Here is a 14518-nt window from a genome sequence, read left to right on the forward strand (position 1 = left end):
CATTTTGACTGGGCGCGGAACGATCCGCCGGTTTGTATGCAAACTCAGTGAGTTTCTGAGGTTTGCGATCGGTGAGTCTCTTCCGAGATGAGCTCATCGTTTTCTCCGGTCCTTACTGTGCGGAATACGGATGGTTCGTCGATGTCGGCCTGAGACGTGAGGTAAAAGGTCCCAGTTTACGAGCTGAGGAATCAGATGTCCATCTTCCTTCCTGGCTAGCCACGCCCCCGAAGAGGTCAATTTTGATGGTGCCAGTATAATGGGGACATTTTGATGGGGCAATAGGATGAGGTAGTTTTGATGAGGCAAATTTTATGGTGGCAGTATTATGGGGCGATTTTGGTGGGGGCAATATGATGGGGCAATTTTGATGGTGGCAGTATAATGGGGCAAGTTTGGTGGTGGCAGTATGATGGGGCAATTTTGATGGGGGCAATTTCATGGGGCAGTTTTAATGGGGGCAGTATAATGGGGCAATTGTGATGAGGCAGTACAATGGGGCAATTTTGATGGGGCAATAGCATGGAGCAATTTTGGTGGTGGCAGTATAATGATGCAATTTCATGGGGAAATTTGATAGGGCAGTTTTGATGGGGGCAATATGATGGGGCAATTTTGTTGGTGGCATATTCATGGGGCAAATTTTAATGGTGGCAGTACAATGGGACAATTTTGATGGGGGCAATAGGAGGGGGCAATTTTGGTGGTGGCAGTATAATGGGGCAATTTTGATTGTGGCAGTATAATGGGGCAATTTTGAGGGGGGAAATAGTATGGGGGAGCTTTTATGGGGCAATATGATAAGGCATTTTTTGTGGTGGCAGTATAATGGGGCAATAGGATGAGGCAGTTTTGATGGGGCAATTTTGATTGGGGCAATTTTGATGTTGGCAGTATGATAGGACAATCTTGATGGGGGCAATATGATGGGGCAGTTTTGATTGTGGCAGTATGATGGGGCAATATGATTGGGGCAATGTTAATGGTGGCAGTATGATGGGGCAGTTTTGATGGGTAATTTTAAGGGGGCTATTTGATGGGGCAATTTGATTGGGGCAATAGGATGAGGCAGTTTTGATGGGGCAATTTTGATTGTGGCAATTTTGATGGTGGTAATATAATGGGGCAATTTGTGTGGGGGCAATTTTTATTGTGGCAATTTTGATGGTGGCAGTATGATGGGGCAATTTTGATGGGGGCTATAGAATGGGGCAATTTTTATGGGAGCAATTTCATGGGGCATATTTAATGGGGGCAGTATAACGGGGCAATTGTGATGGGTCAGTTTTGATTGGGGCAATAAATAATTTTGGTGGTGGCAGCATAATGGGGCAATTTTTATGAGCCAATTTCTTGGGGAAATTTGGTAGGGCAGTGCTGATGGGGCAATTTTGATGGTGGCTATATCATGGGGCAATTTGATGGGGCAATTTGATGGGGCAATTTTGATGGTGGCAATTTGATGGGGCAATTTTGATGGTGGCAGTATTATGGGGCAATTTTGATGGTGGCAGTATGATGGGGCAATTTTGATTGTGGCAGCATGATGGGGCAATATGATGGGGGTAATTTTGATGGTGGCAGTATGATGGGGCAGTTTTGATGGGGTAATTTTAAGGGGGGAATTTGATTGGGGCAATAGAATGAGGGAGTTTTGATGGGCCAATTTTGATTGGAGCAATTTTGATGGTGGTAGTATGATGGGGAAATTTTGATGGTGGCAGTATGATGGGGCAGTTTTGATTGGAGCAATATGATGGGGCAATTTTGATAGTTGCAGTATAATGGGGCAATATTGATGGGACAACAGGATGGGGCAGTTTTCATGGGGCATTAGGATGGGACAGTTTTTATGGGGCAATAGGATGGGGAAATTTGGTGGTGGAAGTATGATGGGGCAGTTTTGATGGTGGCAGTATGATGGGGCAGTTTTGATGGGGATAATTTGATGGGGCAGCTTCTGCAAAAGGTAATTACTTTTTAAACAATGCTAATTGTAAATGATATCCCTCTTTCTGTGTAGATGTTATATATATATATACACACACACACATCTGCACATAAACAAGGGATATCATTTACAATTATCATCTTTTATAAAGTAATTTCCTTTTGCAGGAGATTTTTGTATTTCTAGATTTATAATCTTTGTAAATGTAGATAAACTTCCTGCTTCCTGGAGGGGGAGGGGAGGTTTCCATAGCTAAGGGGCAGGACCTTCCTCTGACACTGCTGTTGCTATGGAAACCCGACCTACAACCTATTACACGGCTCGTGCTGCTCTGAGCATGTGCAAGATCTGGAGGTGCATGCTGGGTAACCATGGAATACAGGAAGAGATACAGTCTGGCTTCAGATGCCCACACATGAAATGGCGGCGGCCTGCTGGGACTTACAAAAGTAAGAAATCAATGCTGCAAAAATACAAAGTGGACCTTGGATTACAGCGTACCTTTACTAGAACACATGAATCATGAGGATTATAGGGGGAGATTTATCTACAAAGTAACATTTCTCCAGAGCACGGCTTTATATATACAAGTGCCATAAAAATCCCCCTTAGGGGTATTTATTTTGTTTCTAACAAGTTTTTGGATGTGGCACTACTGAGAGGAAATCCTCACCGACTCCATTTCTACAATTACCGGGATAAAGTTGTTAGTTTTCTGTATAAAGTGTATTAATTCCAATTCATTATTCTGCAGCACATTGTTCCAGCACTGAGGTTGTGGTAGTAGCAGACATATATTGTATGTAGTATTTGCTTTGTATTATCATTTTTGTTGTGTAATTATTATTTGGAAGTATCAGGATCAGGTGGTTAGGTGGTTTGTTATATAGTTACACAGCCATATAGTAACACTGGGGTTGTGGTAACACTTACCTCTGTCTGCAGGTAGGTTGTCTTTCTGTGTAATAGAGCAGAGCTACACTAGTTTGTTATTTAGTGTATAAAATATGTACAAAGATAAAGAATGACAGAAAGTACAATAAAGACAAAAGGACAGACACAGTCTGGCTGTGAGAATAAAACAGAAATAAACATTTTCTGAGGATTATCCTGTGACAGGAACATGTCAGGAACATCCGCTATTCACCGGTTAGACCGGCACCATGGGAATCACCCCGTCCATATCTCAGGATCCTCAATTTATGGATGTGGGTGGAGTTTAGCCATCAGCCAATCAACCCTGGGGGGTGTTCCCTGCCCAGCCCACAAGCCGGTCCTGTGTTCTGAAGGAACCAGAGCTAAATGGACCATGAATGGTTCTGATGGATGAGGATTGGTAACACCGGCATGTCAGTCTGATCCCAACAAGACCAATCAGTGCTTGCTCCTGATCTATTCCAATCAGGAGGAATTATTTCCACCTCTCTGCAATCATATTTTATTTTGTATGAGAGATAAAATAGATTCCTCTGATTTCTGATATAAATCAATGTCTGGCAGACAGTTCGGGGTCTTCTCCCTGTATCGGCCTCGTCCCCTGCTGGGCTTGTAGATGAAATGACTAGGACTTCTCTTTGAGGCTCAGTGAGGTGACAATTTTATATCTACAAGGATGGGGGGATTTTATTGCCATCTAGGGGTCACTTCTGGTCTAGAGACTCGCTCTGTCCTTCCAGATTCTAATTGAGGACCATCTGTCTATGATTGGTCACTGAATGAAGAGAATACGGAGTCCTGTGCGTCTTCTGGTCTGTTTCAGGTCCGAATTCAGCCCAAAATTCAGACAGAAATTGGGCATGAAATGGTGTATGGAGACGCACCGGACCCCCTGCTGTGACCCGCTGTGACCTCCAGTGTGACCCCCAGCCAAAGTCTGATCTCTGATAGTCAGTGGAGGGGGGAGGGGATGCAAGACAATAACAGCGAGTGACCTGAAGGACTATGATGGGAACTCCCAGAGTAACCGGCCAATCAGAAGTCTGTCTTTGTATAACTTCCATCTAGGTGACATGTCTGGATCCCTCACATAGAAGTTTTATACCAGAATCCTGCAATATATTATATCATTTATAGGATAATTCTCACCTCAGCCACTGCAGAGTACAGCCAGGATCTCTGAGCCCCTCACATAGAAGTTTTATTCCAGAGTCTTCCAGATCATTATATGATAAATCCAGTTTGGTGAGGGATCGATTATTGATAAGAATGGATTGGAGATCATCACAGCCGGAGGAAGTCACACCACATCCATTCAACCTGCAGAGACAAATCCAGACACATGATATTATATTATAAGATGAATATGAGGAATATTCAGATTTAGTGAAAAGTAACATAACATCACTAGAACGGAATATCAGGATATACAGAATGTTATACAGAGGAAAGATCTTGTTATTAGGGAAGCTGATAAAGGTGAAGCTGTTGTAGTACTTATGTCTACCCAGTATAAAGAGGGGGCGCAGTGACAGCTCAGTAACCCCCTTATGTACCCTGTTATTAAGCAGGACCTCACACAGCGTCTCATACAGGGGCTTCTGAAATTGATTTATAAAGGAAAGGATCTGGGGGGTTTATGTAATAAAACAGCAGAATTTCTGATGGTGGATACCCCAGTGACCCCAATATTCCATCACCTTCCTAAAGTCCACCAATCAGGAGTTCCCATTGAAGGTCACTGGATTGTGTCAGGAATAATATCCCTTATGGAGAATGTAGGGGGGGGGGTGGATATACATTTCCAGCCTTTAGTGCTGAGACTTCTGGGATATATTAGAGATACAAGTACTATATTGGTGGATATTCCACATTTACAATGGGATTCTACATTCACATGGGGGACACTTCACATTAAAGCACTATTCTTCCATCCCCCATTCCTTAGTGTCTCTACCAATCAGATATCATCTCCATAGATATAGATCATATACTAGGATGTTACAGGAATTATTACAGAGGATGGAAAGGATGAAGGTTTTTTACCTTAACCACTTCAGCCCTGGAAGGTTTTACCCCCTTAATGACCAGAGCACTTTTTACAATTTGGCACTGCGCTGCTTTATCTGGTAATTGCACGGTCATGCAATGCTGTACACAAACAACATTTGTGTCCTTTTTTCCTACAAATAGAGATTTATTTTGGTGGTATTTTATCACCTCTGGGAATTTAATTTTTTGCAATATAAATGAAAAAAGACGAAAAATGTTGAAACAAATGATAGTCCTACTTTTTGTTATAAGAAAAATCCAATTTTTCATCTCCAGTACCATGATCACAGCCTCTGCCATCTTGACATCTTATGTACCATGCCCTCAGCCTCTAACATCTCCTATACGATGCCCACTGCCTCTGCCATATTGCCATCTCCTGTACAATACCCACAGCCACTGACATCTCCTGTACCATGCCCACAGCCTCTGCCATCTTGACATCTTCTGTACCATGCCCACAGCCTCTGACATTTCCTGTACCATGCCCAAAGCCTCTGCCATCTTGACATCTTCTGTACCATACTCACAACCTCTGACATCTCCTGTACCATGCCCACAGCCTCTGACATCTCCTGTACCATGCCCGCAGCCTCTGACATCTCTTGTACCATGCCCACAGTCTCTGCCATCTTGACATCTTCTGTACCATACTCACAACCTCTGACATCTCCTGTACCATGCCCACAGCCTCTGACATCTCCTGTACCAAGCCTGAAGCCTCTGACATATCCTGTACCATGCCCACAGCCTATGACATCTCCAGTACCATGCCCACAGCCTCTCACATCTCCTGCATCATGCCCGCAGCCTCTCACATCTCCTGTACCATGCCCACAACCTCTGCCTTCTTGACAGCTTCTATACAATGCCCACAGCTTCTGACATCTCCTGTACCATGCCAACAGCCTCTGACATCTCCTGTACCATGCCTGCAGCCTCTCACATCTCCTGCATCATGCCTGCAGCCTCTCACATCTCCTGTACCATGCCCACAACCTCTGCCTTCTTGACATCTTCTATACAATGCCCACAGCTTCTGATATCTCCTGTACCATGCCAACAGCCTCTGACATCTCCTGTACCATGCCTGCAGCCTCTGACATCTCCTGTAGCCTGTCCACAGCCTCTGCCATCTTGATATTGTCTGAACCATGCCCACAGCCTCTGACATCTCCTGTACCATGCCCGCAGCCTCTGACATCTTGAGATCTTCTGTACCATGCCCACAACTAGTGATGGCCGAACGGTTCGCCCGGCGGTCGTTTCGCGGCGAATTTCGGCTGTTCGCGATTCACCTGATCGGCGGAATATTGCCACCGTTCGCCAAGCGGACTTCCGTGTTTACTGTGTAAAAGAACTTTGACCTATGATGACACATCCATCATGGGGTACAGGACAGCCAATTGAGACATTACAGCACATGGACACTTGGACATTCCCCCTAATCTATAAATACACCCGATCCGGCGGCCATTTTACATTCTTTCCTCTGTCACTATAGAGAAAGGGACAGGACGGTGTGTCTGCTGTAGGGACAGTCAGTTTAGTCATTAGCTGTTACTATCAGGTCCACAAAAGTGCTATTCCAGTTATTGTTCCAGTAGCCTCTGTTTTGTCAGTTTATATAGGGACAGGCAGGAAGCAATGTGTGAGGCAGTGAGGGTCAGTTTAATCAGTAGCTGTTACTACTATTAGGTCCACAAAGGTTCTTTTCAGGACTGGTATGGTAATAGGCTTGTACACGTATAATATTCTTTCTTCCAAATATAGAAAGAATATTATACTTGACTGCTGCCCTTCTGCTGCAGTCTGCTAATCATTCACAACCTACTTGTTCCACAAAGGTCCTTTATAAGGACTGGTAATAACCTGGTGTAGGGTGCTATAGTACATAGGGTTGAGTGAGGTACAGTCTGCTATTCTATAAGGACTGGTATAGGTCCACAATACATAGGGTTGAGGTGCACTACTGCTGACCGCTGCCCTATACTGAAGCAGTCCTTCATCGGTATAGGGACTGACGTACAGTCTGCTAATCAGTCACAACCTACTTGTTCCACAAAGGTCCTTATAAGGACTGGTAACTTGGCCTGTCTAGGGTTCTACAGTACATAGGGTTGAGTGAGGTACAGTCTGCCATTCTATAAGGACTGGTATAGGTCCACAATACATAGGGTTGAGGTGCACTACTGCTGACCGCTGCCCTATACTGCAGCAGTCCTTCATCGGTATAGGGACTGACGTACAGTCTGCTAATCAGTCACAACCTACTTGTTCCACAAAGGTCCTTATAAGGACTGGTAAGGTATAGGGTACTACAGTACATAGGGTTGAAAACAAAAGTGGGGGTGTGTTGCGCTAACTTATAACCATAAAATATGAGAAAATAATGAATAAAATAAATAGCCCTAATACTGGCAAAAAATAAGTGCAAATAGACTTAGAAACGGTGAATAAAAAGTGCAACCGTTTACAGGGCTAACATAGAAGCGGCCATTAATATGGCAGTAAACAAAGTAATTAAAAAGAATAAGGATTAATATTGGCAGCAACATAAAAAAGGACTAAAAAAACGCCTCCAGTTTAAAATAACAAAAAACAAAGGTCTGACTTAGTAATACAGCCATAGGAGAAAAGGAACGATCACTCATATATAGATTAATTAATTAATATTTGCCGGAAAAATCATTATATATAATTAAACCGCATACGGCCGTATTACTAACTCAGACCTTTGTTTTTTGTTATTTTAAACTGGAGGCGTTTTTTTAGTCCTTTTTTATGTTGCTGCCAATATTATTCCTTATTCTTTTTAATTACTTTATGGCCGCTTCTATGTTAGCCCTTTAAAATACTAACCACCAGAACAATGGCTGCTTATGAAGTCCGAAAAGACTCCAAGAAAATGGCCGCCGCTCGAGCTCTATAGTTTAAATTGGCTTTGCCTTTTTCATAATGGACATAATACATGAATGTTAGCCGTTGGCGGAATTTAAGGGTATTCCGTTGTTGGTAGCGGCCCTTGAATGTATTACTTTTTTCTTTTCATTTTTTCCTTCCCTCCCCCCCTCGTTTGTATGCCGTTCTGGCTATATTATACTATATGCGCTCGTGGTGGGAGGCGAATCCAGTCAGGGACACACCCGCTCGTCCCGATTGGTTCACTCCCGCCAGTGTTAGTTGCTGTATGCAGCGAAAATATGCAAATAGAGGGCGGTGCCTACCCGCCCAGTATACTCAAAAGCCACTTCCGGTCCCTATTGAAACATCCCAGTTGAAGTCTTTTGATGATGTAACGCGTAGGAACCCGGAAGTGACGTTTATATCCGAGCTAGGTGCTCGCCGGTCTGCTGTTACTGTGCATTGTCCAAACTTCCCTTGTGAGTAGTTATATATTTTTTAATAAATATTATGTGTTCAAAATACTACACCATGGTGGTTTTCTCTGGCTTATCCCTTTGAGCTTGCCTACCATTTACTACATACGAGAAAGTTGGAGGAGTCTGAGTTATCTCCAAGAGCCCGTTGTGCAGCCATCCCCTTGATCATCCTTTGCCACCTGGTTGCCCTGAATTATTTTCGCTGTTTACCTTACAGCGGTGAGGTAATTATTTAGCACTAGCATCACTGGCACGGATCATCACCAGAGGATTGTCGGCTCGGCACATTGCACTTTAATTATTGAGATTTATCGAGTTGCACGATTGGATCATGTATGGGACACTTTAGTGTGATTCACTGCTGTCACTTTGATTTATATCTGTTTTCTATTGCTAATTTCATTATATATCTTTTTGTCACTATTTGTGCAATTTATTTAATTTGCTGATATCAGATTCCTGTTTGGAATAATTTAGACACTGCATTTTACACTGTCTTTTTATATATATGCTTTTTGTTGCATGTAGCAAATTTTACCTGGATTATGCACAGAGCCACTTTTTGATTCATTTATTAATGCACGGTTGCACTTTTTATTCACCGTTTATAAGTCTATTTGCACTTATTTTTTGCCAGTATTAGGGCTATTTATTTTATTCATTATTTTCTCATATTTTATGGTTATAAGTTAGCGCAACACACCCCCACTTTTGTTTTTAGTTCACATTATTGAGAGCCAACTCATACAGTGATTACTGCTTCCTTCACTCGCTGCTTTTTTATTACCTTCTTCTATTGCCCATAGAGCGCAGAAGCCCCTAGCCATATATAGTACATAGGGTTGAGTGAGGTACAGTCTGCTATTCTATAAGGACTGGTATAGGTCCACAATACATAGGGTTTCGGTGCACTACTGCTGACCGCTGCCCTATACTGCAGCAGTCCTTCATCGGTATAGGGACTGAAGTACAGTCTGCTAATCAGTCACAACCTACTTGTTCCACAAAGGTCCTTATAAGAACTGGTAACTTGGTCTCTCTAGGGTTCTACAGTACATAGGGTTGAGTGAGGTACAGTCTGCCATTCTATAAGGACTGGTATAGGTCCACAATACATAGGGTTGAGGTGCACTACTGCTGACCGCTGCCCTATATTGCAGCAGTCCTTCATCGGTATAGGGACTGAGAGTTTTGTCACAGGGTCATTTAAAAAATGACAGGCAGAGGAAGAGGCAGGCCCTTCCGCAGGGGTGGTAGGGGTAGGGCAGGAGCAACAGGCTTGAGCCAAAGTGGGAAGTTGCAGAAGGTGCGTTCAATTACTTAAAAGGATGCACCAGACTTGGTTGAGTGGCTCGCTCAGCCTTACTCTTCTGCACCCTCCTCATCCTCTCGATCTGCACCCTCTTCTTCACTCTCTGCTATGTGCACCCCCAAAGACACTACCACCAACAACACCACCACATACCTTCCGCTTGAGTCACAGGAATTATTTTCCGATCCATATCAAGACATTTGATGCGCAGCCACTCTTGGTATTGGATCAGGAAGAGGAGGTAGCAACAACCGCCACTCAGCAGTCTGACGACAGTACCCAGATCAGCCCAAGGAGGAGATTGGTCCCTGGTGTTGCTGCCTACTCCGAGATCTCTAATTATAGCGGTGGGGAAGGTGACGCCGATGATGACGTGTCTAGTGATGTCACGTGGGTGCCCACAAGAGAGGAAGAGGAGGGGAGTTCAGAGGGAGATATGGACCAGCAGATAGGGAGGAGAAGCAGGCAGAACTTAGATTGCACAGGAGGGACAAAGCAGACTGCTAATGTATCAGGAGAAGGCATCAACCATGTACGGTCACATCTGGCACTCTCAGGAAGCTGGCACATGGCTCCGCAGTGTGGGCTTTTTTTAACGTGTCCGCTGCTGACAATAGCGTTGCCATCTGCAATCTTTGCAGTCAACGCATTAGTCGCAGTAAGCCCAACACTCACCTAGGGACGACCGCCTTAAGAAGGCACATGAGCAGCCATCACCGAGCCCAGTGGGAGCAATGGAACACACAAAGCCACACTCCAGGCTCTCACCGTCCAGCCTCGTCTTCTACTTCTCCTTCTCCTCTCTCCTCACAATTGTCCTCCACTCCACCTTTCATCACGCCAAGCTCACGTTTTTCTGCAAAAAGGCAAGCTTCCGTGGGCCTAATGTTCGAGCGTAAAAAAATGATGACGCCGGATAACCCTCTTGCCCAATGGTTGACGGCTGGCTTGTCAGAACTCATAGCCCGCCAACTACTGCCATATAAACTGGTGGACTCGGAGGCCTTTCGCAAATTTGTGGCCATTGGAACACCACAATGGAAGGTCCCAGGAAGGAAGTATTTCTCACAGAAGGGCATCCCAGAGCTATATGGCCATGTTCAGCGGCAAGTGAATGTATCTCTGGCACACAGTGTCGGTGCCAAGATACATTTGACCACAGACACGTGGTCTAGCAAACACGGGCAGGGAAGGTATATCACTTTTACTGCCCACTGGGTGAACCTTCTGACGGCCGTCAAGCATGTAACCCGTGGCACCTGTGTAGATTTGGTTTTACCGCCACGGATTGCATGCAGGCCTGACTCTTCTTCTCCTCCTCCTCCTACTCCATCCTCCTCCCTCTCCTCCTCGGCTGACTCCTCCTTTTCCACTGCTAGCGTCTCTTCCGCTGTGCCGCCCAAGCTCCCCATAACCTATTCGACATGCCAGGTGAGATGTTGCCATGCCGTGCTGCGTCTGTTGTGCCTGGAAGCCAAGAGCCACACTGGCCTGGCACTCCTTTCAGCTTTGCGTTCACAGGCAGATCAGTGGCTAAAACCGCTCAATTTGACAGTTGGTAAAGTGGTGTGTGACAACGGTGCCAATCTTCTTAGCGCATTGAAACAGGGCAAAATCACGCACGTGCCATGCATGGCACATGTCTTAAACTTGGTCGTGCAGCGATTCCTTGTCAAATACCCTGGGGTCCAGGACATCTTGCGGCAGGCAAGGAAAATCTCGGCCCATTTCAGAAGATCTTACACGGCCATGGCTCGTCTTGCTGACATTCAGCGGCGACACAATCTGCCGGTCAGACATCTTATTTGCGATTGCCCGATGCGATGGAACTCAACCTTCTATATGCTTGAAAGGCTGCTCCAGCAGAAACGTGCAGTTAACGTCTACCTGTATGAACTCTGCGGCAGAACAGGTTCTGGGGAGCTAGGGTTTTTTTCACCGCGCCAGTGGCTGCTCATGCGCGACACATGCAGACTTCTGTGGCCATTTGAGGAGATCACCAAACTGGTCAGTCGCAGCCATGACGCCATCAGTGACATGGTACCTTATGCCTTCTTTATGGAGCGTGCATTGCGTCGTGTCATTGATCAAGCTGTGGAGGAGCAGGAGCGGGAAGATGAGGAAGTCGCAATGCTGGATGAATTCCCAGGGGGGCTACTCTATCTGAGACAAGTCAACAACAGGAGTCTGAAGAGGAGTCAGAGGAGGATGGTGCCGGGGCGGATGAGGAGGAGCAAGAAGAGCATGCTTTAAACCTTTCTGGGACCCCTGTTGTTGTGCTTTGATGGGGAGAGGAGAATGAAGAGGACGACATTATCCTGGATGATGAGCAGGAGCCAGGCCACCACACCGCTTCCAGTTTAGTGCAAATGGGGGCCTTCATGCTCCAATGTTTTAATAGGGACCCCCGTATAAAAAGCATAAGGGTCAAGGACCAGTACTGGGTGGCAACGTACTTAGACCCCTGGTACAAACACAAAATGGTGGAAATGCTACCGCAGTCACAGAGGGCTGGCAGAATGGAGCACTTCCAGGCCTTGCTTCGAGAAATGCTGCATTCTGCCTTTGCGTGCGCTGGCAGAGGAGCAATTCCCACTCCCAGAGAAGGAGTTGCGGGTACCAATCCAACAGAGCCTGCAAGAAGATGCCGGTTTGAAGATGTGTTGGTGACTTCGGATATGAGGTCATTCTTTCAGCCGACCCATCGACAGGTGTCATCCGGATCCAGCATCAGGGAACACCTAGACCGTCAGGTGTCCGACTACTTAGGGTTAACGGCCGATGTGGACGCTCTGAGGAGTGATGAACCCCTGGACTACTGGGTGGGCAGGCTTGACCTCTGGTCAGAGCTTGCCCAATTTGCAATCGAACTCTTGGCTTGCCCCTCATCCAGTGTCCTGTCCGAAAGGACGTTCAGCGCAGCAGGGGGGATCGTGACCAATAAGCGTACTCGCCTAGCTCACGACAGTGTTAACTACCTCACATTTCTAGAAATGAATGAGGCATGGATCTCGGAGGAATTCAACACATGTGAACAGTAGACCATGTATATGTCCATAAACAATTTTTTTAATCGAGCACAGAGACCTTCTTTCTTCATTTGGCTCACTTCCTTGTCCAAAAAAAGCACACAGTACTATATGCCCGTACCCTCCTCTTTGAAGAGGTTGAGCGGTGTCATATTTCTACTGGGGCTGCTTATTATGAGGGGCTGCCACCATCCCTGTGCTGTGCTGACATCCTCCTGGGGCTCTACCTCTGCTGTGCATATTATGAGGGGCTCCCACCATCCCTGTGCTATGCTCATTATGAGGGACTCCCACCATCCCTGTGCTGTGCTGACTTCGCCCTGGGGCTGCTTATTATGAGGGGCTCCCACCATCCCTGTGCTGTGCTGACTTCCTCCTGGGGCTGCTTATTATGAGGGGCTCCCACCATCCCTGTGCTATGCTGACTTCCTCCTGGGGCTGCTTATTATGAGGGCTCCCACCATCCCTGTGCTATGCTGACATCCTCCTGGGGCTGCTTATTATGAGGGGCTCCCACCATCTCTGTGCTATGCTGACTTCCTCCTGGGGCTGCTTATTATGAGGGCTCCCACCATCCCTGTGCTATGCTGACATCCTCCTGGGGCTGCTTATTATGAGGGGCTCCCACCATCTCTGTGCTATGCTGACATCCTCCTGGGGCTGCTTATTATGAGGGGCTCACACCATCCCTATGCTATGCTCATTATGAGGGGCTCCCACCATCCCTGTGCTATGCTCATTATGAGGGGCTCCCACCATCCCTGTGCTATGCTGACTTCCTCCTGGGGCTGCTTACGGTGCAGGTGTCAGTGCTGTATATCACGCTGCTGATGTCAGTGCTCTCTATCACAGTGCTGTTGTCAGATGACTCTATCACGGTGCAGGTGTCATTGCTGTATGTCACGCTGCTGATGTCAGTGCTCTCTATCACGGTGCTGGTGTCAGTGCTGTATATCACGGTGCTGGTGTCAGTGCTTTATGTCACGCTGCTAATGTCAGTGCTCTCTATCAGGGTGCTGGTGTCAGATCACTCTATCACGGTGCAGGTGTCACTGCTGTATGTCACGCTGCTGATGTCAGTGCTCTCTATCATGGTGCTGCTGTCAGTGCTGTATATCACGGTGCTGGTGTTAGTGCTTTATGTCACGCTGCTGATGTCAGTGCTCTCTATCACGGTGCTGGTGTCAGATGACTCTATCACGGTGCAGGTGTCATTGCTGTATGTCACGCTGCTGATGTCAGTGCTCTCTATCACGGTGCTGCTGTCAGTGCTGTATTTCACGGTGCCCGTGTTAGTGCTTTATGTCACGCTGCTGATGTCAGTGCTCTCTATCACGGTGCTGCTGTCAGTGCTGAATATCACGGTGCTGGTGTTAGTGCTTTATGTCACGCTGCTGATGTCAGTGCTCTCTATCACGGTGCTGTTGTCAGATGACTCTATCACGGTGCAAGTGTCATTGCTGTATGTCACGCTGCTGATGTCAGTGCTCTCTATCACGGTGCAGCTGTCAGTGCTGTATATCACGGTGCTGGTGTTAGTGCTTTATGTCACGCTGCTGATGTCAGTGCTCTCTATCACGGTGCTGTTGTCAGATGACTCTATCAAGGTGCAGGTGTCATTGCTGTATGTCACGCTGCTGGTAATCATCTCCTGCACCCTCTTCTTTGCCTACCCTGGTCCCTGACCTTCCCTCTCCTCCATTGCCTTCATGCGCTCCACAGTCCTGAATTGTCACAACAATTTCCCATATAAAAAAAGAATGCTTGTAGTTGTCGATCCCAGATTAGCCTCATACATGTGTCATGTCCTTGGCCATTTGGTGGGACTATGTTTGCACAGCTATTAATTATTTTG

The 14518-nt window shown here is 46.2% G+C and overlaps 1 protein-coding gene across 1 annotated transcript in view; it reads right to left on the reverse strand.

The window, feature by feature from the left end:
• Positions 1-14518, reverse strand: part of LOC143961962 (NACHT, LRR and PYD domains-containing protein 12-like) — a 145251-nt gene that overhangs the window by 60206 nt on the left and 70527 nt on the right. The window contains exon 6 of the mRNA XM_077471302.1: positions 4037-4207. Within this exon, the coding sequence (XP_077327428.1) occupies positions 4037-4207 (171 nt within the window). The remainder of the gene's footprint in view (positions 1-4036; positions 4208-14518) is intronic.

The sequence above is a fragment of the Lithobates pipiens genome, unplaced genomic scaffold (genome assembly GCF_037356315.1).
Source record: "Lithobates pipiens isolate NorthernLeopardFrog02 unplaced genomic scaffold, aLitPip1_a1.2 Scaffold_8, whole genome shotgun sequence".
NCBI classification, from domain to species: Eukaryota; Metazoa; Chordata; class Amphibia; order Anura; family Ranidae; genus Lithobates; species Lithobates pipiens.